Source organism: Phlebotomus papatasi, chromosome 2, assembly GCF_024763615.1.
Source record: "Phlebotomus papatasi isolate M1 chromosome 2, Ppap_2.1, whole genome shotgun sequence".
In the NCBI taxonomy this organism is placed as follows: domain Eukaryota; kingdom Metazoa; phylum Arthropoda; class Insecta; order Diptera; family Psychodidae; genus Phlebotomus; species Phlebotomus papatasi.
This window is the reverse complement of record NC_077223.1, coordinates 93,879,552-93,902,670: the sequence shown is the minus strand read 5'-3', so window position 1 is coordinate 93,902,670 and position 23,119 is coordinate 93,879,552. Positions and strand designations below refer to the sequence as shown.

At 35.5% G+C, this 23,119-nt stretch overlaps 2 protein-coding genes across 2 annotated transcripts; both read right to left on the bottom strand.

The window, feature by feature from the left end:
* Window positions 1–366: 366 nt before the first annotated feature.
* On the bottom strand, window positions 367–1,016 carry LOC129802517 (39S ribosomal protein L52, mitochondrial). Its single transcript, XM_055848423.1, has 3 exons — window positions 915–1,016; window positions 646–809; window positions 367–586 (listed from the first exon to the last, which is right to left on the bottom strand). The coding sequence occupies exons 1-3, from the start codon at window positions 961–963 to the stop codon at window positions 410–412; spliced, it is 390 nt and encodes a 129-aa protein (XP_055704398.1). The 5' UTR covers window positions 964–1,016; the 3' UTR covers window positions 367–409.
* An 84-nt stretch (window positions 1,017–1,100) lies between these two features.
* LOC129801082 (uncharacterized) lies at window positions 1,101–7,479 on the bottom strand. The gene is made up of 5 exons (XM_055845842.1): window positions 7,377–7,479; window positions 4,169–4,327; window positions 4,000–4,087; window positions 3,412–3,904; window positions 1,101–1,430 (listed from the first exon to the last, which is right to left on the bottom strand). The coding sequence occupies exons 1-5, from the start codon at window positions 7,477–7,479 to the stop codon at window positions 1,119–1,121; spliced, it is 1,155 nt and encodes a 384-aa protein (XP_055701817.1). The 3' UTR covers window positions 1,101–1,118.
* Window positions 7,480–23,119: the final 15,640 nt, after the last annotated feature.

The following is a 23,119-nucleotide window of genomic DNA, read 5'->3' as shown; positions in this document are numbered from 1 at the left end:
AGGAACCCTTCAATTGTGAAATTTACATACTGAATGCCGGCATGATGCACATGCTTCTTGATCGAAGATATTAGAAATCTTTCCTATTTATTTAACAGGAAAAGAAAAACTAGACTAATTTATTGAAGAGAAACATATACAACAAATCAAAGGATTAAAATAGTTCTTTTTCATGCAATTTTTAGAGTTTTTCTTCAAAGGATAAGCTTCTTATTTTAGAAATAAGAGAAACCATTTAACTGCACAGAGGAACCTTTCAATTGTGAAAATTAATGCTGAATGCCGGCACATGAAGCATATGCTTTTCCTGTTGGAATTGAGGATAATCTTTGCTACTGCAATCAACAGGAAACCAAAAACCGACTATTATTAACTAAACTGTTATTATTCAGGAGAAACACTGTACAATTCAAAGCATTAAATGTCCTTTTTCTTTCAATTTGCCCTCCAGAATGTTCTTTCTTTCTTCAGCCTGCTCCCTCAGTATCCTCTGGTGCCTTTCCTTGGCAAAAGCCAGCTCCTTGTTGAGAGCCACGATCTTTGTTGCAATCACCTTCTGCTTCTCCAATCTAGTTCTCTGATGAGTCTTTTGAGGGAAATAAAATGTGAAAAAATATCCGGAATAACCTCAAAATAAAGACTTACCCCAAGAGGAGTTGGTCTTCCGTCCATGAAGGTGTAATCAGGCATATTAGTCAGTGGACCAAACTTTGTGGGGTTTGTTTTGAAGATCTTGCAAATATGGGTGCCCCTCGGGGGCTTCAACACAGATTTGTCGTGCAAATCATATTTTTTCTCCCGGACTTGTGCTGCAAAATCAATGAATATTTTTTGATGCATTTTCAACACGATTCTCGTCCAAAAAGCATTTGATTTTCAACAGATTTATGTAGATTTGTCACTAAATTACTTACTAATAAAAGGGATCCTTAAATTAATCCTCAAAAGAGGGATTTTATTCATTTTTTTGTGATGAAAAGGAAGAAAAACAAAAACACAACCTCAGAAAATGACTTACACTGCAAGAAATTGGAGGTAAAAATACGAAACTGCATTACCGACTCTCTTATTTTTGATTCAAAATTAAAAGATCTTTTAAGATAAAACCGTTTATTGACCTATAGCACTACGGAGCATTGACCTTGTGAGTAAGTAAGTGCAAATCCTCTATTTGCAATGTCGAGGATCTCATTGTTGTCCTGAACAACGTACAGAACGAATGGTTTGATGTCACTCGTCGTTGGAGCAAAGCCCAGTCCACAGAAGCGATCGGAACCTGAATTGAGGAGAGCTCCATTTTGATTCGGATGAGGAATGATCACATAATCCGTGTTACAGGCCTGACTGGAGACATCAATGGTACCCAAGAGGGTGGGATCAATTGCTCCAACATCCCCAGTCATAGTGAAAGCGTACGGTTGCCCATCAGGCTAAAAAAAAAGCCAATAAAGTTCCTTGAAATAAGGCAAAATCTTTTTGGTCAGTAAAAAAATCAAATTTGGTTAGTAAAAAAGTCAAATTTGGTCAGTAAAAAATCAAATTTGGTCAGTAAAAAATTAAATTTGGCCAGTAAAAAACTTTATAATAAATAAGTAAAAAAACAAATTAGGTCTTTAAAAAGTCAAATTTGGTCAGTAAAAAACCGAATTCGGTCAGTAAAAAATTAAGTATGGTCAGTAAAAAACTTTTAAAAATCAGTAAAAAGTCAAATTTGGTCGGTAAAAAGTCAAATTTGGTCAGTAAAAAATCAAATTTGGTCAGTAAAAAATTAAATTTGGCCAGTAAAAAACTTTATAATAAATAAGTAAAAAAACAAATTAGGTCTTTAAAAAGTCAAATTTGGTCAGTAAAAAACCGAATTCGGTCAGTAAAAAATTAAGTATGGTCAATAAAAAACTTTTAAAAATCAGTAAAAAGTCAAATTTGGTCGGTAAAAAGTCAAATTTGGTCAGTAAAAAATCAAATTTGGTCAGTAAAAAATTAAATTTGGCCAGTAAAAAACTTTATAATAAATAAGTAAAAAAACAAATTAGGTCTTTAAAAAGTCAAATTTGGTCAGTAAAAAACCGAATTCGGTCAGTAAAAAATTAAGTATGGTCAGTAAAAAACTTTTAAAAATCAGTAAAAAGTCAAATTTGGTCGGTAAAAAGTCAAATTTGGTCAGTAAAAATCAAATTTGGTCAGTAAAATATCAAATTTGGTCAGTAGAAAATTAAATATGGTCAGTAAAAACTTTTAAAAAATTTGAAAAAGTCAAATTTGGTCAGTAAAACTTCAAATTGGTGAGTAAAAAATTAAATATAGTCAGTAAAAAATTAAATATGATCAGTAAAAAACTTTTTTAAAAAAATCAGTAAAAATTAAATTTCATCGGTAAAAAGTCAAATTTGGTCAGTAAAAAATCAAATTTGGTCAGTAAAAAATTAAATATGGTCAATAAAAAACTTTTAAAAAAATCAGTAAAAATTAAATTTCGTCGGTAAAGTCAAATTTGGTAAGTAAAAAATCAAATTTGGTCAGTAAAAAATTAAATATGGTCAGTAAAAAAACTTTTTAAAAAATCAGTAAAAATTAAATTTGGTCGGTAAAAAGTCAAATTTGGTCAGTAAAAAATCAAATTTGGTCACAATTAAATATGATCAGAAAAAACTTTAAAAAATCAGTTGAAATTAAATTTGGTCGGTAAAAAGTCAAATTTGGTCAGCAAAAAATCAAATTTGGTCAGAAAAAAAATTAAATATGGTCAGTAAAAAACTTTTAAAAAATCGGAAAAAATTAAATTTGGTCCGTAAAAAGTCAATCTAAAAACACAGAAAATCTTCCTTTGCCTCAACAGGTACTGATAACTAAAAAACATAAAATTTGATTTTTTTACTGACCAGATTCCTTATTTTTTACTGACCGCATTTTATTTTTTACTGACCGTATTTTATTTTTCATGGCCCCGGCGGTCCCGGCACACCTTTTATTTCGACCAAGAAAATTTCATGAAATCAAAATTCGCATTATTTTCTTTCTCACACGTTTTTCATATGTCTATTTCATTCTTTCGTGCTCAAAATTAGATTGAACTAAACTTAAATTGATTTGATGTTTAAATAAAGAAGAAGAGTCCGAAAGAGTGAGATAGATATATACAAAACGTTTGAGACAGAAAGATTTGTGAATTTCGATTGCATGAAATTTTCCTGATCTAAAAGGTGTACCAGAGCTATTACTTACCAAATTTGACTTTTTACTGATCAAATTTAATTTTTTATTGATTTTTTAAAGTTAATTACTGACCATATTTAATTTTTTACTGACCAAATTTTATTTTTTACTGACCAAATTTATTTTTTACTGACCTAAAAGTCGCAGCCTTCAAATAATTCTTCTCAATAAATCAGGATCATGAGGAGATTCCCTTACCAAAGCATACGTGATACTGCACATATTAGCTCCCATTCGAATACAAATTCCATACTGCATCCCTGCCAATTGTCTGGTTCCTGTGACTCCGATTGAGTTTGGTGCTGGGTTGGGCATTGGGGCATAGTTGAAGCTCTGCAGTGGAGTGTCCCCTGATGTCTCATCGAGGTAGTATTGCAGGCATCCGGAAGGTGCTCGATATTCAGAGTCACAAGCAATTTGCGACAGACGGAAATTCCAGTGTCGTGCAAATGAATCCGATCCAGTTGTTAGCATGGCAATTGAGATTGGGGCATTCCCATTGAAGTCCACATATACGTGCTGCCCGGTATTCTCTCCGCAGAGCCGTGGAACTCTCGATGATCCTCCCGTGACCGTCATATAATCCGTCAGGCAGCTGCCATCACCATTGGGCTGTGCCAGCGAGAAATCCAGGAAATCAATTCGTAGCTGACAAATGGATTCATCGCACCGAGACACCTGAATGGAACATCTGAGCAGCGCACGTGAAATGGACAAAAGAAAATAGCATGAGGATTTAATTCAAGCATTTTGCCGGAATAAATTGAGGGAAGTGTGTTAATTAACCTGTTACCTCCACGGTACGATGCTGGAAACCCAGGATTGTAGAAGTAGGTATTGTTGAAGCTGGTCGATCGGCCACATGCTAATTGATCTGCATTGGATGAAAGATATGTTCCGTTTAGGCGTGAGATTGAGCACAAGACACGTAAAAGATGGAAAATGAGATACTCACAGACGCAACAAACAGCTTGGGCAGTTACTGTACTGCAAGATCCAGTGGCAATTCCTCCATTGTCTGAACACTCGCCATTAACTTGGCATGTTCCTAGAAGATTGTTCCCTCCAGTGCAGACAGAATTTCTGAATCGACCAATTGTGTAGAAAGGAAAGACTGCAGGAGATATCAATTTTGATTTGAAAAATATTAAAAATCAGAATTACTAATAAGCAAGTATTTTCTCAATAAAATGAAATAAATTATAAAGGAGGGCGGGGTAGTTTCACGCATGCATTACTTTCGGAAGTAGATTTTTGTACTGCAATTTTTTTAATAACAAATATTAAAGAGAAACTAACTAGACCCAGTTAGTTTAAATATAAGTTCATATTCATTTGGCAAATTAGTTTTGAAGAAAGTTTACCTGCGAGAAACTGCCCCACCTTTATCTAAGTTTTTAATAAATTTACTATGTTTTTTTTATATTAATTTTATAATTATAATTAATTATTCATAATTTCAGAGGACAATGTACCCTGGAAGATGCCATTTAGGGAAGAAGAAAAGAAACCTAGAGAATTCAGTATACAAAGCGACACAGAAAAATCCAACACGTAAAGGAAGCAATAATAAGAAAAAATATAAAATTAAAAGGGATGGCGAAGCGTCCCAGGCTTTGCGAAATGCTCGAGCTCGTGACTTAGATGCTACATACCTCAAAAGTACTTTGGCATCATTTACCGTTTACCGGTACTCAACAGATTTAAATCGATTCATAAATCGCTCAATAGATTCCACAAAATAGTTTAAAGAGTAATAAAAAATATATTTGAACAAAAATTACTTATCGGTAAATAACCGGTTCATTACCGGTTCACAACCAATTTAAACCGATTTATAAATCACTCAAAATATTTCCCAAAATATATCTTAAGGGTAATATAATAGAATTTTGGATATAAAAATTAGTTATCGGTTACGGACCGCTTCATTATCGATTCATAACTGATTGGAATTGGTTCTAACTTGTTAAGAACTCCAAGACCTTTCCAACAAACCTAAACATGATACCATTCAGTTGGTAAATGCGCTCTCTGGAGACTTTTTAATCTTAGACCGGGGGTGAGAAAGAACCGTTTGAAACCAAATAAACGTCGAAATAAGTTTGTCCACGTAGCGCTTTGACCATTGACGTACAATTTTCATTTGACGTTTATTCGGTTTCAACCGATTCTTACTCACCTCTACCTCACACCTTGAAAAACCGTTATTATAAGAATGATTGAACGGTATTTACGTATATGGACGAAAGTTCTGCCTATGTAATCTCTAAAACGTATCCAAAAATGAAAAGAATCACATGACGCGTTTTGGAGCAACCGCAAAAAATATGTTTTTTATGAATGCATATGAATGGTCTCAAGGTCGATTTAACGGTAGGGGTCTCCCGAAGGTCCCAAATCTCTATCTCTAACCGTTTGGGTTCTTGGCATGGTAACGACCGGACGGACAGTCGGACAGGCGCACAGATGTATGGACCGTTTATAATTTTCAACCGCTTATCCATATTGTGTCGCACGCCTAGGAAGTCCAGATTAACAAACCACACCTGTCTATCCTCAGACACTTCAGACAGGAATTCGGAATCGATCATAATACCAACCTCAGACCTAAGGCTTAGCCATATGGCTTCACTGCTTTAATTTCTTATCAATTACTAGTTTTTGAAAAACTTAACTTTGGATTGGATTATTAAAGATAAATGATCTATTAGGTTCTCAAAAACCAATACAATTGATCGTTATTTAGGATTTTGTGACTTTCGGGAATTGGGGGAATTGGACTAAACCTCTAATCTGACGACCGTTTAAGACATTCCTTGGTAAGATATTCTGAATTTGATATCCAACCAACTTGTCTTTGATCTTCCTCGATGGATGATGCTTCTCCACAAAGTTTTACGTAGCTGTTCTAGGGAATCTTTCTTTATTCAACTTACATTCACATTCATCTTCATCCCTGTTTCTACACAAAAATATTAACAATTCATCAGTCAAGTGCGCGTTGAAGCACGAGCTTCAGACCTAAAGCTTAGCCATATGGCTTAACTGCTTTAATTTCAATCAATCAACTGCTTTAATCAATCAAGACTTTTTGGAAAATTTTAGCTTAGGATTGGATCATTAAAGATAAATTACCTATGAGGTTCTAAAAAGCCAATACAATTGTTCGCTATATAGGATTTTGAGACCTTCGGGAACTGGGCTAAACCCCTAGTCTGAAGACCGCTTTATCGTTGTAGATAATGGCCTCTACACACTAAAGAAATTTATATCCATATTGAGGCAAATTCCCTACGCTCGTGTAGGAAAAACTCTTCAATATGGACATATATTTTTCTAGTGTGTAGAGGCCATAAGACTGGCGCAATGATTTTATCAAGGTCTTTTTCGTTGTTTGCCTGTGAAAAATGTTACTCCAAGGTGTAAAAAGTGTTTTTCTTCTTGGGTTGGCACCATTCTCTGGCAACCGGAAAAGTCCTTGATAAAAGTTAAAGCATCTCTTCGGAAGATCAAAAAAATTGTACCAACAATCCACAAATTGCAAGAAATGTGGCGCCTTATGGCCTCTACACACTAGAGAAATTTATGTCCATATTGAAGCAAATTCCCTACGCTTGTGTAAAATGTTATATTCTAGTTCTGAATTTTCATGGACTATTTTACTTAACTTATTCTTGTGTGATTCTAATAATAAACTAAAACTGAAAAAAAATGGAGTAGCAATGAACAAGCGTGATTTTATGATATAGTATTATTTATTTATAACAATTTATTACAAAAAAGGAATACTCAGAAATCCGACAAAAAGAAACCCTAAAGTCTGGTTAACTTTTATATTAGCAATTTATTTAATAGGTGAGATTCTTTACCTTCTCATGCAATCACAGAAAACTTGCAACTCGTAATACGAATAAATTCGATTATGAATTCAATTTTACTTCATTTTTAAGAACATTTTTTTTTGGAAATTTTCTAATATATAACAATTAATGACTTCTTTAAAAATAAAGGTAATTCCTGAACACCATATGCACCATACGCACCGTATACACCAAACCATTGACGACGATAAAAATTTTACAATTAGAGAATTCAAAAATTCCAAAACCTTAGAACGTATTTACAATAGTTCTTGAGGATCTTGAGGGTTTTCTACTCACATCTTCCTTGTCTTGCGGAAGCGACTTCATTGTATGGTGGACTCTTACCGATCGCGTAGCCAAGCAGAAGAAGCCAAACCACAGATAAAATCTCTCCAAGCATTTTTCCTGATCACTTTTTAATCCTTTTACTGGGCTCCTCACTTCAGAAACTTCCAACTAATTTTCACTGTAAATCCACAAAGAGTTGATCCAGGAGAATATTTCACCATTAAGAATTAACTTTTCACTGAAACATTTTCAGAAGCAACAGATGCCTTTTATAGGAATTCTCAGAATATTTACAGATATGTCAATAGAACGCACCGTGAGGCGATAATTTGCTACATTTTTTACTCTCATTGGTGAGCAAAAGAAGAGCATCATCATAAAACACTTGGATGGTAAGGTATATTTTCTTTTTGAAAAGATCTTAAAGTGTGAAGAGACAAAAGCTATTTCCTGAAATAGAAGATCGCCAAGATAACGGAATGTCTTCGAAGATTTTAATTAGAAGAACTCTGTAACAATTTCGTTTGTCTCTTGTTCCATATTCTCAGTGGACCTTCTAATCATCCTTTCACACTTTTGATCTCATTCACTGGGCCCCAAAAATGAGACTATTAATACAATATGTGAGTTAAGGTTTTTTCTGATTTTGAAAATCAAACTTATTTCGAATTTTCGATCCCAACTAAAATTATTAGTAAAAAACGTCTTCCAAATTTAAGATTTAATGCACATTACTTCAATCTGAAATAATGTACTTACTTAGATACACTTAATAGATTATGCATAAGTAATAGCTAAATGTCTTTCTTTCTGTATTCGTTCACAGAGAAAAAAAATACCCTAGAATCAATACTTTTTTGGGATACTTTTGGTATTAAAAGGGCTCCAATACCTCGTGGTATTAAATTCTAGGGTATTTTGGGATTAAATTCAAGAAAATCTCTGTCATTGATTTAATACCATAAAATCATTAAATTTCAATCGCAATGAGTATTGATTCTATCCCATTCTGGTATTGATTCTATCCCATTTTGGTATTGATTCTATCCCATTTTGGTATTGATTCTATCCCACTCTGGTATTGATTTTTATCCCACTCAGGGATTGATTCTATCCCATTCTGGTATTAATTTTAATCCCATTTTGGTATCGATTCTATCCCATTCTGGGATTGATTCTATCCCACTCTGGGATTGATTCTATCCCATTCTGGTATTGATTTTAATCCCATTTTGGGATTGATTCTATCCCATTTTGGGATTGATTCTATCCCACTCTGGGATTGATTCTATCCCACTCTGGGATTGATTCTATCCCATTTCGGGATTGATTCTATCCCATTATGGGATTGATTTTAGGGTATTTAGGTATTGATTAAAAAAATATTCCTTGGAATCAATACCTCGTTAGTATTGATTTTAGGGTATTGTGGTATTAATTTTATCCCATCTTGGTATTGATTTTAGGGTGTTTTTATCCCATTTTCCGTATTGATTTCAGGATATTTTTATCCCAATTTTCGTATTGATTTTAGGGTATTTTAATCCTATTTTTTGTATTGATTTTCATCCCCCTTCGGTATTGATTTTGGAGTACTCCAGTATTGATTTTTTATCCCATTTTGGTATTAATTCCATTCCAATGTAGTATTGATTTTCGCAAAGTCCAACCAAGAATCCATTTTTTTGCATCGGCCGAGATTCGATCTCACAACTTTGCAGCAAATCTTCACTTGAGAGTCGACGCCATAGCCAGTTGCGCCACGGGACTGCTTGAATTTCCTTTATTACAGCACAATGAGTTTCTAATTTCATCCCATTGTGGGATTAATTTCATATAATTCCAGTATTGACTTTAGGGTACTCCAGTATTGATTCTATTCCACTCTGGGATTAATTTAATCCCATTTTGGGATTGATTCTATCCCACTCTGGGATTGATTCTATCCCATTTTGGGATTGATTCTATCCCATTTTGGGATTGATTCTATCCCATTGTGGGATTGATTCTATCCCACTCTGGGATTGATTCTATCCCATTTTGGGATTGATTCTATCCCACTCTGGGATTGATTCTATCCCACTCTGGGATTAATTCTATCCCACTCTGGGATTGATTCTATCCCACTTTGGGATTGATTCTATCCCATTCTGGTATTGATTCTATCCTATTTTGGTATTGATTCTATCCCATTTTGGTATTGATTCTATCCCACTCTGGGATTGATTCTATCCCACTCTGGGATTGATTCTATCCCACTCTGGGATTGATTCTATCCCATTTTGGGATTGATTCTATCCCACTCTGGGATTGATTCTATCCCACTCTGGGATTGATTCTATCCCATTCTGGGATTAATTCTATCCCATTTTGGTATTGATTCTATCCCACTCTGGGATTGATTCTATCCCATTCTGGGATTGATTCTATCCCATTCTGGGATTGATTCTATCCCATTTTGGTATTGATTCTATCCCACTCTGGGATTGATTCTATCCCACTTTGGGATTTATTCTATCCCACTCTGGGATTGATTCTATCCCACTCTGGGATTGATTCTATCCCACTCTGGGATTAATTCTATCCCAATCTGGGATAAATTCTATCCCACTCTGGGATTGATTCTATCCCACTCTGGGATTAATTCTATCCCACTCTGGGATTGATTCTATCCCACTCTGGGATTGATACTATCCCACTCTGGGATTGATTCTATCCCACTCTGGAATTAATTCTATCCCACTCTGGGATTGATTCTATCCCACTCTGGGATTGACTCTATCCCACTCTGGGATTGATTCTATCCCATTTTGGTATTGATTTTATCCCACTCTGGAATTAATTCTATCCCACTCTGGGATTGATTCTATCCCACTCTGGGATTGATTCTATCCCACTCTGGGATTGATTCTATCCCACTCTGGGATTGATTCTATCCCACTCTGGGATTAATTCTATCCCACTCTGGGATTAATTCTATCCCACTCTGGGATTGATTCTATCCCACTCTGGGATTAATTCTATCCCACTCTGGGATTGATTCTATCCCACTCTGGGATCAATTCTATCCCACTCTGGGATTGATTCTATCCCACTCTGGGATTAATTCTATCCCACTCTGGGATTGATTCTATCCCACTCTGGGATTGATACTATCCCACTCTGGGATTGATTCTATCCCACTCTGGAATTAATTCTATCCCACTCTGGGATTGATTCTATCCCACTCTGGGATTGACTCTATCCCACTCTGGGATTGATTCTATCCCATTTTGGGATTGATTCTATTCCACTCTGGGATTAATTTAATCCCATTTTGGGATTGATTCTATCCCACTCTGGGATTGATTCTATCCCATTTTGGGATTGATTCTATCCCATTTTGGGATTGATTCTATCCCATTGTGGGATTGATTCTATCCCACTCTGGGATTGATTCTATCCCATTTTGGGATTGATTCTATCCCACTCTGGGATTGATTCTATCCCACTCTGGGATTAATTCTATCCCACTCTGGGATTGATTCTATCCCACTTTGGGATTGATTCTATCCCATTCTGGTATTGATTCTATCCTATTTTGGTATTGATTCTATCCCATTTTGGTATTGATTCTATCCCACTCTGGGATTGATTCTATCCCACTCTGGGATTGATTCTATCCCACTCTGGGATTGATTCTATCCCACTCTGGGATTGATTCTATCCCACTCTGGGATTAATTCTATCCCACTCTGGGATTGATTCTATCCCACTCTGGGATTGATACTATCCCACTCTGGGATTGATTCTATCCCACTCTGGATTAATTCTATCCCACTCTGGGATTGATTCTATCCCACTCTGGGATTGATTCTATCCCACTCTGGGATTGATTCTATCCCACTTTGGGATTGATTTTATCCCATTTTGGGATTGATTCTATCCCACTCTGGGATTGATTCTATCCCACTCTGGGATTGATTATCCCACTCTGGGATTGATTCTATCCCACTATACCATTTTGGGATTGATTTTATGCCACTCTGAGATTGATTGTATTCCACTCTGGGATTGATTCTATCCCATCGGGAATGAGAATGATACCTTAATAATATAAAACTGATAGCATAGTATCGTAGAATATATACTTCAGTGGGATAAAATCAATACCCTATAGTCCTTTTGGAATCGGTTTGGGAAGGAGGATGGTAATGACGTGTCTTGTGCGAGTGTTCTGTATTTAAAGTGAAATCTGAGTGTATGCTGTCTTTTGCCTGGTTATTAGTGCAAAAGGACTGCAGTGGATACAGTGTACACACCAAAATAACAAAATTGGGTAGTCAATACCAAAATGGGATAGAATCAATCCCAAAATGGGATAGAATCAATCCCAGAGTGGGATAGAATCAGTCCCAGAATGGGATAGAATCAATCCCAAAATGGGATAGAATCAATCCCAGAGTGGGATAGAATCAATCCCAGAGTGGGATAGAATCAATCCCAAATATGAGTGGGATAGGATAGAATCAGAGTCAATCCCAGAGTGGGATAGAATTAATCCCAGAATGGGATAGAATCAAACGCAGAATGGGATAGAATCAATCCCAGAGTGGGATAGAATCAATCCCAGAGTGGGATAGAATTAATCCCAGAATGGGATAGAATCAAACGCAGAATGGGATAGAATCAATCCCAGAGTGGGATAGAATCAATCCCAAAATGGGATAGAATCAATCCCAGAATGGGATAGAATCAATCCCAGAATGGGATAGAATCAATCCCAGAGTGGGATAGAATTAATCCCAAAATGGGATATAATCAATCCCAGAATGGGATAAAATCAATCCCAGAGTGGGATAGAATCAATCCCAGAGTGGGATAGAATCAATCCCAGAGTGGGATAGAATCAATCCCAAAATGGGATAGAATCAATCCCAGAGTGGGATAGAATCAATCCCAGAGTGGGATAGAATCAATCCCAAAATGGGATAGAATCAATCCCAGAGTGGGATAGAATCAATCCCAGAGTGGGATAGAATCAATACCAAAATGGGATAGAATCAATACCAAAATAGGATAGAATCAATACCAGAATGGGATAGAATTAATACTGTTTCCTAATAAATAACGACTTTCAAAAATCAATGCTGCAATGGGATTAAATTAATCCCACGAATTCTAAAATTCAATCTCAAATTGAGATAGAAACAATACCATTTCCTCCTCAAAAAATTAATTTCATAAATTTAATACCAATATGTCCTAAAAGTAATCCCAATATTTCTTAACTTTGTTCTAGAAATTAAAATCAATCCCAATATGCACCTATTTTCAAGAAAATTTGGGATAATTTTGGTATTGAAATGGTGGGATTAAAATCAATACCATGGGTATTGAATCTGGATACTTGAAAAATTTTCTCTGTGTTGCAAACGACGCATCGCTGGCATAGTCGTTTGCAATAAATGCTGATACAAAGAAAGTACAGATAGCACAGTTGCTGATCTAATCGACGATATCTCAAAAAATGAAAATTTTGGTATTTTCAATTATGGAATAAGTTCTCATTAAATCAGGGGAATCAGGTAATATGACATGGCTGTTGAAACATTTTAGGAAACAAGTACTTAATAGGCTTACCTAGAGTCCTGAATCCTGAGTCACTTCACAATGCTGTGAATGCAATGGGCTAGATTTTTGCGATTATGATGATTTAGAATCCTATCAATCATCTTTCGGCAAAGCACCAACTGATGTGCTATATACCCTTTCTTCTGGACCTATGTAATTAGCTTTGTTTATTTTAAATAATGTGGTCGAGTAAATTTCAAATTTCAAACTAGAAAGTCGTAGCGCTATGTGAGGGCTTTCATTTACGCTCTCCCTCGTCAAATATTCTGCTATTTCAGGACAAAATTGTCCTTCCGGTGAGTATCCGTGAGGTGGTTTAATCCAAAATTAAAACACTCAAGTTTTCAGAGCTTTCGACACTGTATCGTGTCTTCTTCAGTTGTACAATCAAAGCTCTAAAAGAGAAGCCCTGTGCCCTGGGTTGTAAAGGACTGATAACGTCACAAAGTGCGCAAGGTAAGAAAGACTTTACTGCAAATCTCTGGTTGTATTATACTACGTAGAATTAGCCGACTAAACAGTCGGACGGACGTGAAAATAGTTTTTTTGACGGGTACGATATTTGTGATCGATCTATGAGAGTCATAACGTGTTCATGCAAATTTTGAGCCAGATCTGAGGGGCAATTCACGAAATAACCAGACAAAAATTGACTGGATGGCGAATATGGCGGAGACATATTTGGTGTGGCGAAAAGTGAAATAACCCTTAATGCATTTTTCTGTCTGTCTTTATTCGCCGAAAAGTAGGCAAAACGCAATTGACAGGTAATTTATGGCGCGTATTAGGTGAGATTCTTAACAATCTCACCTACTATAATCCTAACAAAATTTCATGTCGTCCGATCGACCTCAAATTTGGCCAAAATGTGTTTCGCCACTTCCTGATTCCGAATATATATGTGGCTAAGTTACGTTCCCGGCCGGCCGGCCGGCCGGCCCGCCGCTCTTTGGAGCTTAATAGCTCCTAAACTAAAAAAGATATCGACTTGCGGTTTTCGGCAAAGGTTATATATCGGGTGAAAATTGCAACTTGGTCCATAGACCCCCCTCCCCCCACCCCTCCTTCCACCATTTTGAAGACCCCCCTTTTTTTGTTTTCTCAATAGCTCCGCCCCTATGGCATTCAGCGGACTCAAATTTTAGTATGTTATAGCTGGGCCTTAGAGCTTTCCATCAATACCAAACTTAAGGTCCCCCGACCCCCCTGACCCGAGCTATAAGGGTCCAAAAAAAATTTCTTAAAATGGCCATAACTCCAGTTCTAATTGTCAGAATTTAAAAAGTGAGGGCTTTTTGGAAAGCTCTCGTGAAATGCCACTTCCCCTTCTAACATCGCAAGTTCATAAAACCACCGCTAGGGCGCTTTTTTTAAAAAGAAAATTTTTAAATCTTAAAAGTTAAATAACTCAAAAATTCCATTGTGCATCTGGCTGAAAATTTAGTATGTTGTAGCCGTTGATTATACCTATCAAACAAAAAAAAACCTTAAGTCGATCCATAACCCCTGACCCGAGCTATAAGGGGTCAAAGTTCGAACATTGACCGGCCTCTATCTCCGGTTCTAATTGATAGATAGATAGATAGATAGATTTATTTGCTCTTAAACCATCTGCGGCTGCCGCCGACTTCACAACCGACCTCATCGGGCAAGACGGCAGAAAATCCCGAATCACTGGTCGTATAGGCCATATTTATTTTCACAATTCATCATTAGACAATATATGAGTGTGTTTTGAGAAGCTTTGCAGATGGAAAGAGGTGGGTCCCAGCATGGACTCCTAGGAGGAGTACGTATTTGCTGGAGACTAAGCAGGGGATAGGAATGGATGATGGGGAAAGGGAATAATCAACACCAGGGATACAAAGAAAACCAAAACTGTCAAACGTATGAAGGCCGCGAAGAGGCCCCCAGAAGAAAACAAAAAGAAAATCAAAAAAAAAAAAAAAAAAAAGTGAATAGACACGCGATGAAAAATGAAGAGACGTGGAGAAAAAGACAAAACAAAATAAAACAAGATCAAGCAGAATGTCAGAAACTACACGAGTGCAAATCAAATAATACAAAAAAGACTACAAATTCTAATGCGCATATGAAAAGTGAGACCCGAGCATCAGCAGAAGTAATCAAATACGGGACATCCACACACGCAACAAGAACCCGGGACACCAGCCACCGCCTCCCAGAGCCCAGACAACAACCCAAAGAAAACCCCCGCCGTGGCAAACCCCAAAGCCTCCCGCGCCCACCTGACCTTCACAATTTCGGGCAAAAGAGAAGCTGAAGGCCGAGAGAAAAACCCAGACATAGGCAAAGCTAGTGAGGGAGCTTCAGTTTCAGGATAAACAAGTTAGCCTAGGCAGTACATAAGGTATCCCTGCAAGCCGCCAACCACTCATAAGAAGCAGAGACTGGATTATCCCAAGCACGCATCGCATTATGTAACTATCCCGCGGCGGAAATGAACCCCGGACGTTCAGCGCAATACTCCGCCCAAATCAAGCGCTTCAATCGATTCGAAAAGGTCTGGTAGCTTATATGTGGTTCTTTCAAGTTTAGAGGCAGTTCATTATATAGAGAAGGTGCCACATATAAAAAGGATCTTTTAAAAAGTTCCTTCCGCGGAAATGGAACTGCTGCGGGTGCTACACTTCGCAGTGGTCTACCTCTATTAGTATTATAAAAACCACCACGGACAAAAAACACTCTAAGAGTCTTATATTTAAAACTGTACGAGAGAGGGAGTATACGGAGATCAATGAACGACTTAAATAAGGAATCGCGCTTACTTTTACGAAGTATGGCTCTTAAAGCACTTCTTTGAGCCATTCTCACGGGCTTCAAGTTAGTGTGATAGGCACTGCCCCAAAGTGTAAGACCATACTGTAAGCGAGAGTCTACACACGCGAAATAAAACATGCGGGAGACACTCAAAGGGGACAAGCGGCCAATATGAAATAAACTACTAATAATAGAGAGCAGGCTATTTTTCAGTTTTTGGATTTGAGGCTTCCAATTGAGTGAGGCGTCAATAGTTACTCCAAGGTAACAAAACTCTTCAACATATGGAATTGTTAAGCAAGAGTTTCGACAGACGTATCCATTACAAACAGATGAATGACATACAATAGGTTCAGGAGTAGTATCTGATTTTCGAGGGAGAAAACGCATAGCCCTTGATTTGTTACTGATAACCATGTTATGTTCATCAAGCCAGGCTTTGGAGGACCTCAAGTCCCTGCTTACGCTGCCATCGACTTCCGCCCACGAACTAGCACGAATTAACATAGCGACCTAAATTTTACCTTTTTGGTTTCGTCTCGATGAGCACTTTCAGATGGAAGTTCAAAAAGTCACCACAGGTGGCGCTGTGATAGCGTCAAAATTCATCGAAATTCAAAGTCACTTTTCTCAAAAACGGCATTGTGCAAGTTAATGAAATTTTAGTATGTTGTAGTCCAGTCTAGGACGTTTCCAAAATGGTGCGTATGTGCGCTGTGGTTAAAACAGAACCGGAGATATGAGGGGTCAAAGTTCACGAAATTCAAAAAATCATATCTCCGGTTCTATGTGACCGATTTTGATGAATGAGGGCTTAAACGAAAGATCTCACCAAATGCTACAACTTTCTAGAATATTTGAACTTCGTGGGACCAACACCAGGGGCGCCTCAGTCGAAAAACCAATTTCAATATCACATAACCTCAATTATCTCGACTGTCGCTGAACCGATTTTGATGATTACTTCAACATAATTGTAGAGCACATTTGTCTCTACATTTCTTCCATACATCATTTTCCGCTCAGACTACGCTATCACTCCGATTTTGCCGTTTAAGTGTGAAAAAATTGATTTTTCCCATAATAACGCTTTGAAATCACTCAGATGCCAATTTGACTGCCTCTACTCCACCAAGACACTTAAAATAGGGGTTTAAATGGAAAGTCCCGCAAAATACAACAATTCTTTGATATAGTTGAAGTTCAACAAATGACTACTTGGGGCACTCTGGATGAAAAAACGAGTTAAGAAACAAAAAACCTCGCTTATCTTGGCTTCTGAGTAATCGATGAGTTCAAGTTCTACGGCAAAATTATAGAGAACATTCTGGTCTACATTTCACCCATATATTACTTTTGTGCCAGTTCATCCAAATCCTTGATATTTTGGTTTAAATACAAAATTTGTATAATTTCACGAATTTGATTCAAGATAACGGAATGGCGTCTCCCTACTTCAGCATCAAATCGAATTTGCATGCACTCCGAGTTAGCTCACGTTAAGAATCTCACCTACATAAGCCGGTTAGGATTATCTGTCCCTTTAAAATTGGAAATCGTTATAATATGTATTTTAAGAATTTGAAGAAGTATTCTAATTCTAATTCAAATACGAATACTACGAATATAATTTATATTTTGGTGTAGTTTGTTGAAGATTGAATGATGTACTTATATTGCTTCATATCCCTGATATCAAATAAAATAAATATCGTAATATTGGTTTAGTGCAAATATAAATGTTTATATTTTAATCAATTTTTTCCAAAATAACTTTGAGTTCGTTTTGAATTCTACAATTTAAACTTTAAATATTAGAATGTTAAAAAATTATTTGGGTATTGAAGATGCCGTCACATACCTATATGTTCTAAGAATTATGATAAATGTTGTATGTCTGTAAAAACCAATTACCTCTCGAGAGTCAGGAGTAGCATCGGAAAAATTGTACTTATTCTGATAATAAAAATTATATTCATTTTGTACTAAAACGTGGTAAATGATACTTCAAACGTTGCAAATATAATAAATTTCATGCGTGAATCTATTGATACGTAGTGGTCTTGAGAAGGTTAATTTGATATCACAATTTTTTTAATATCATTGTAGAAGTCTTAGCTTGGTGAAAAATTGTGTCAGAAGTATATTCTATGTAAAATTTAACAATAAACAATCTGAGACCTATAATCCCTAAATAATAATTCCTTTAAGCCCTTAACTTTCCAAAAACCTATTTTTTAATAGGTACTCATGAAGTATTTAAACGTTTAAAATTTTAAAATCCAATATTTTCTTATTATTGTTGTGTTTGGGTATCTACTTAAATTAAATAATGCAAATGAAAAACTTTTTCATAAGATTTTGGTAAAAAAAATCATACCCTCCGGTCTCGAGTTGGAGGGTGAAATTGTCTGGGTACATCCCGAAATTCCAGCATGTGCAAGACCCAAAACCTTGTACACCCTTCATTTTTAGCGAAGAGACGCACCTTTTAACTGGAAGGCGAAATTCGCCTCACAGACAACAGACAGTAACCAGTCAAAATTTTGACTGGTTAATTTCGTGAATTGCCCCTCTGATGGGGTCGCATTTCACCTCGGATCACAGAAGCTGAAATTGTAAAGTATCTCAGGGAAAAGTAATTTTTTATGCGATACCTGTGTTTTAATCGTCCTTTTAGGATGAAACCGAAGCATTTATACGAGAGAACTCTCCAAGGCTGTTTGGTAAAAGAATAAAAATATTCATTTGTTATTAATTGCTGTGTATTCTGTATTCCATTGTAAGCGTTTCGACAAGATTAATATTCTTTGCATTTTCACTTCTTTAGTATTCTTTTTCCATTATAAATATTTTTTTTGTTTGTTCACATTGTGTACTATATTGCAATACTGTCATTATAACAATTATTTTTCTCATTTTTTTCACCTTTTACTCTCTAAATAAAAGATTTTCTTTTTCGCTTATTTCGGCTTTTCATCATGAATGTTTGTTTTTTTTTTAATCAAATTTCATTTTATGGAAAAATTTTCTGATTCCCACCACGAAGGGCAATAAATATTTTTTCCAGCAATATTAAATGGTCCTTTTTGGAGCTCACAGAAGCCCACAGTATTTTTTTTCTGTATAATCTTTACGTGCTTACTTTTACATGTTATTAGCAATAAGTATTTATAGTAATTTTGTTTACTTCTTTCTTGTAGTATTTTCATGACATAAATAATTTACCACACTCCAAAAATTTCTGTTTTTTTTTTCTTTTCTCGCACGAATAAATGATTAATGTGGAAAGGTATTTTCATGCCGGAACGTTTTTGAATGTTTGTTTTTTCTGAAAAATCTTTTTTTTTGGCTAATTTTTCTTGCATTTTCCTCTCTTCTTCTCTCCCCGAAGTTTTTGACTTCTTTGCTTTTTTCAGTACCGCGGGATTTTTTTGTTTGTAAACCAAACAAAAGTATGGCAATTTTTCTTTCTTTTTAAATTATATTTAAAAAAAAATGGTAATATTTCTTTATACTTTTTATGACTTCAGAATTATTATTTTAAAAAGCCTATTACACTTATACCAATGTTCGAAATTCTGTTCTCACTCTTCTCCTTTTTCCTGCTTCACTTTTATATTAAAATACAATTCTCTTTAGTTAATGTTCACTGATATAAATACAAATTGTTATTATTCCTTTTTTTGCTTGCATTTTATCATCTTTCTTCCTGCTACTTTCATGTTGATTCTCATTCACTATTTTTTATGTATACTTCCATCCACAAATTCATTAGAAATTTATTTATTCCTCTCTTCACTAATATATACTTTTATCAACATCATGTTGATAATAATAACAATTAGAAAATAACCTATTTATGTATATTTCATAAATATATTGTTAAATATTAAATGATACAAGGGGTTTCTTTTTCTCAGAGAAAAATCAAATTGTATTCCCGTTTAATACCCCATTCTCCCTTTTCTTTTGTATTTTTTTCCACTTTTAGTTCCCTCCCAAAAGAAGCCACTCTTGTAGGAGAATTCTATATCTAATAAATATTACCATCCATTCACATGTACCTATTTTCTTCATTATCAATATAAATGTTAATCATCTAACTACATAGCTACACTTTTGTATATTTCTTTTTTTTTCTTTTTGCCAGTGAACATTTTTCCCACCCAAGATGAAATGAATCAGTCACCAAAAAATCTGAAGAAATCCTCCTCCCATTTTTTCCAAGATATAGTGTAAAAATTTAATTTTTTTTAATAATCCTCCTCTATCCCCAATGATTTACGACCGAGAAATTTCCTGTTTCTTCCTTCGTCTCTAAAAATGTTTAATGCGTTACTTTTAGTAAGTGATTACATATGTATATGATTGTGATACCATTTATGATATGGATAGGTGAGTTGAATGGAATGAAATACCAAAAGAAAATATTGAAAAAAATAAAAATGAAACAGAATTTGGAAGAAAAAGGAATTATCGCCAAATAATTTTGTACACAATTTCTTTTTTTTCTACTGTACAAATATGTCTATAGTTGATATATTTGTTCTTTTCTATCAGTTCTTGTCTTTTTCATCAATAATTACAATTCTACAGGAAGTTGGGAATATCAAAATTCATCCTCAATCACTCTTTTCACCCACAATAATACTCTCTCTATCCGCATTTCTTGTAAATCGTTATGTCTTGCTTAAAGGATATTTTATGAATTCAAAGAAATTCTTTTTTTAAGGTATTTAACTGACAGTGAAACGTTAAATGCATTACCTGAGATTTAAAAGTAAAGATACAATTCAAAAATAACTTGGAATTTACCTTATTTTTAAATCATTATAATAAATAATAAATATAGAAATGATACAGAAGGTTCCATAGAAGTACTAAGCTTTACCGTAAGCGAAATTTCTAGACATGTAGGGTAAGTATGCCAAATTCCGGCCAGCTTGCAATTTCGGCCACATTTTTTGTTCGTCGAAATTCCATGAATTTTCTACAGATTACACTATGCAAAACAGATTACACTATGTCGCATCGATAAACAAGATGACTTGAAAAAGACATTGGTAGAATTCCGGAGGGAGGAGGAACTATAAGAATGAAGGTGGCCGGAATAGGCCACCAATGCTATGTCTACATTTTTGTTCATTTTAAAATGTACTAAAAATGATTTTAGAGTAAAAAAAAGAAGATAAACTGTCTGCAAAGTTCCAGTGAACACTCCTGAAGAAGAAGTAATAAAATAATTCAATTTCTATTAAAAATATTGCATTTCAAATTTGAGACTTTAGCGCTTGCATGCAACTATGCCGAAATTTGGCACACTTACCCTACTATGACTATTTCTTGTAAGTGAGGGAATTCTGTAATTTTCGTGGCATTGTCACGCGTGAGTTCGAAACCTGACAATGCCATTTGAGCTTTTTTATTAAATCATATGAGTTCGAAAATGCAATTCATTGAATTTTTAATGAAATCCCTTTACTTGATGATTTTATGAAAATACAGCACGTCTTGGTTGATTTGTTTAACAAAATTCATTGTCATTTTGCCAGAAATCTCAAATATGTTACTTCTGACAATGCCACGTGAGATGAAATGGCAATGTCACGGCTACAGAATCGCATTTTCGAAAAAGCTCTCCTAAGGTTCGAACCCAATTTGTCATATGGCATTGCCAGAGCGTTACAGAATTCCCCTCCTGTAGGGGAATTCTGTAATTTTCGTGGCATTGTCACGCGTGAGTTCGAAACCTGACAATGCCATTCGAGCTTTTTTGTCATACCATATGAGTTCGAAAATGCAATTCATTGAATTTTTAATGAAATCCCTTTACTTGATGATTTTATGAAAATACAACACGTCTTGGTGGATTTGTTTAACAAAATTCATTGTCATTTGAATTGCCATAAATCTCAAATATGTGACTTCTGACCACGTGAGCTGAAATGGCAATGTCACAGCTACAAAATCGCATTTTCGAAAAATCTCTCCTAAGATTTGAACCCAATTTGTCATATAGCATTACCAAGCGTTACAGAATTCCCCTACAGGAATGGGGTTATCAGTTCTATACCACAAGGAATTATATATTTCACTGGATAAGAATTGAGCACATTAATGCCAGCAATTTTATGATGACCTAAACAGGATTCGAATCCGGAACAGTTGCAGTCCTTGCAGTAGGGGAAAGTATTCTCCCTTCGAACGTTCATGCCTTAGAATATTGTGAATTTTCTTTTAATTCTCCTAAAAGATTTTCACATTTCTATTAGATATCAATTAGCTTCTCATGAATTATTACTAATTCATTATTCGAAGGCATGAACGTTCGAAGGGAGAATACTTTCCCCTACACAACAACTAAATTGCCCTAGTACTTAAACCAGAGGCGTGCAAGAATCGTTGAAACCGAATAAACGTCAAACGAAACATCCCAGCAAAACTTCGTTCGGCAATTCCACAATTTTTCTTCTTCTTCCTTTTCTAACGACCATCATTCAAAAACCGCACTAGCGATCGTAACGGCAAATAACCAAAGCTATTAAAATTTGTCTCGAGTAAGCGAAGTCTCACACCCCGTTATGAGCCCGATCACAAGTAGATTTTGATTCTCCAATAGTGTCTTGGATGAAAGGTAAATGGAACTCTATTTGCACAAAAAGTCGTTGAAGTTCGAAGAATTAAAATTCAATTTCGAATTTTCATACTAAATTTTCGAACAAGTTGGGGAAATTTTATCAAATATCACACTAAAAAGCTGGCAAAAGAGTTACTCAGTGAATATGGAGTGATTAAATACTGGGACAAGAACAGTAAACGTCGTTGTTCTGTTTTTTTCCTCACATTTTGACACTTGAGCACTTCGGAATTCGAACAGGATGTATCTCAGCCACCTTGCGGAATTATCAAGAAGTAAGAAAGTCTCTTTTTTGGATCTTCAAATAGATTTTCGAATTTTTCAAGATCTACTTCTGTACGGAAAGAATGGGTGTTTCAGAGATGGTTATTTCAAATCTATAGGGGAGACTGGGGTAAAAAGTCACAAAACGGATATTTTATTTTTTTACAAGCTACTCGAGCGCCCCAGAAATTTCTAATTAGCACAGTTTTATAGGAAATTTACTGCTCTACAACTTTGTGGAAGTAATTTTTCCTCTATTTTGTAAGGAAATACGTTTATTGAGCCGATTTCTAAAAGGTGATTTTGTGACCATTCTCAAAAATGCTGGGGCAAATAGTATCAGGCATGGGGTAAAATTATCACATTTTGATACCCTTTATTACGGGCTCCCATAACATTAAAAAATGCCTAGATGACATATTTTCATAGGATGTTTATTTCTCTACACCTTTGT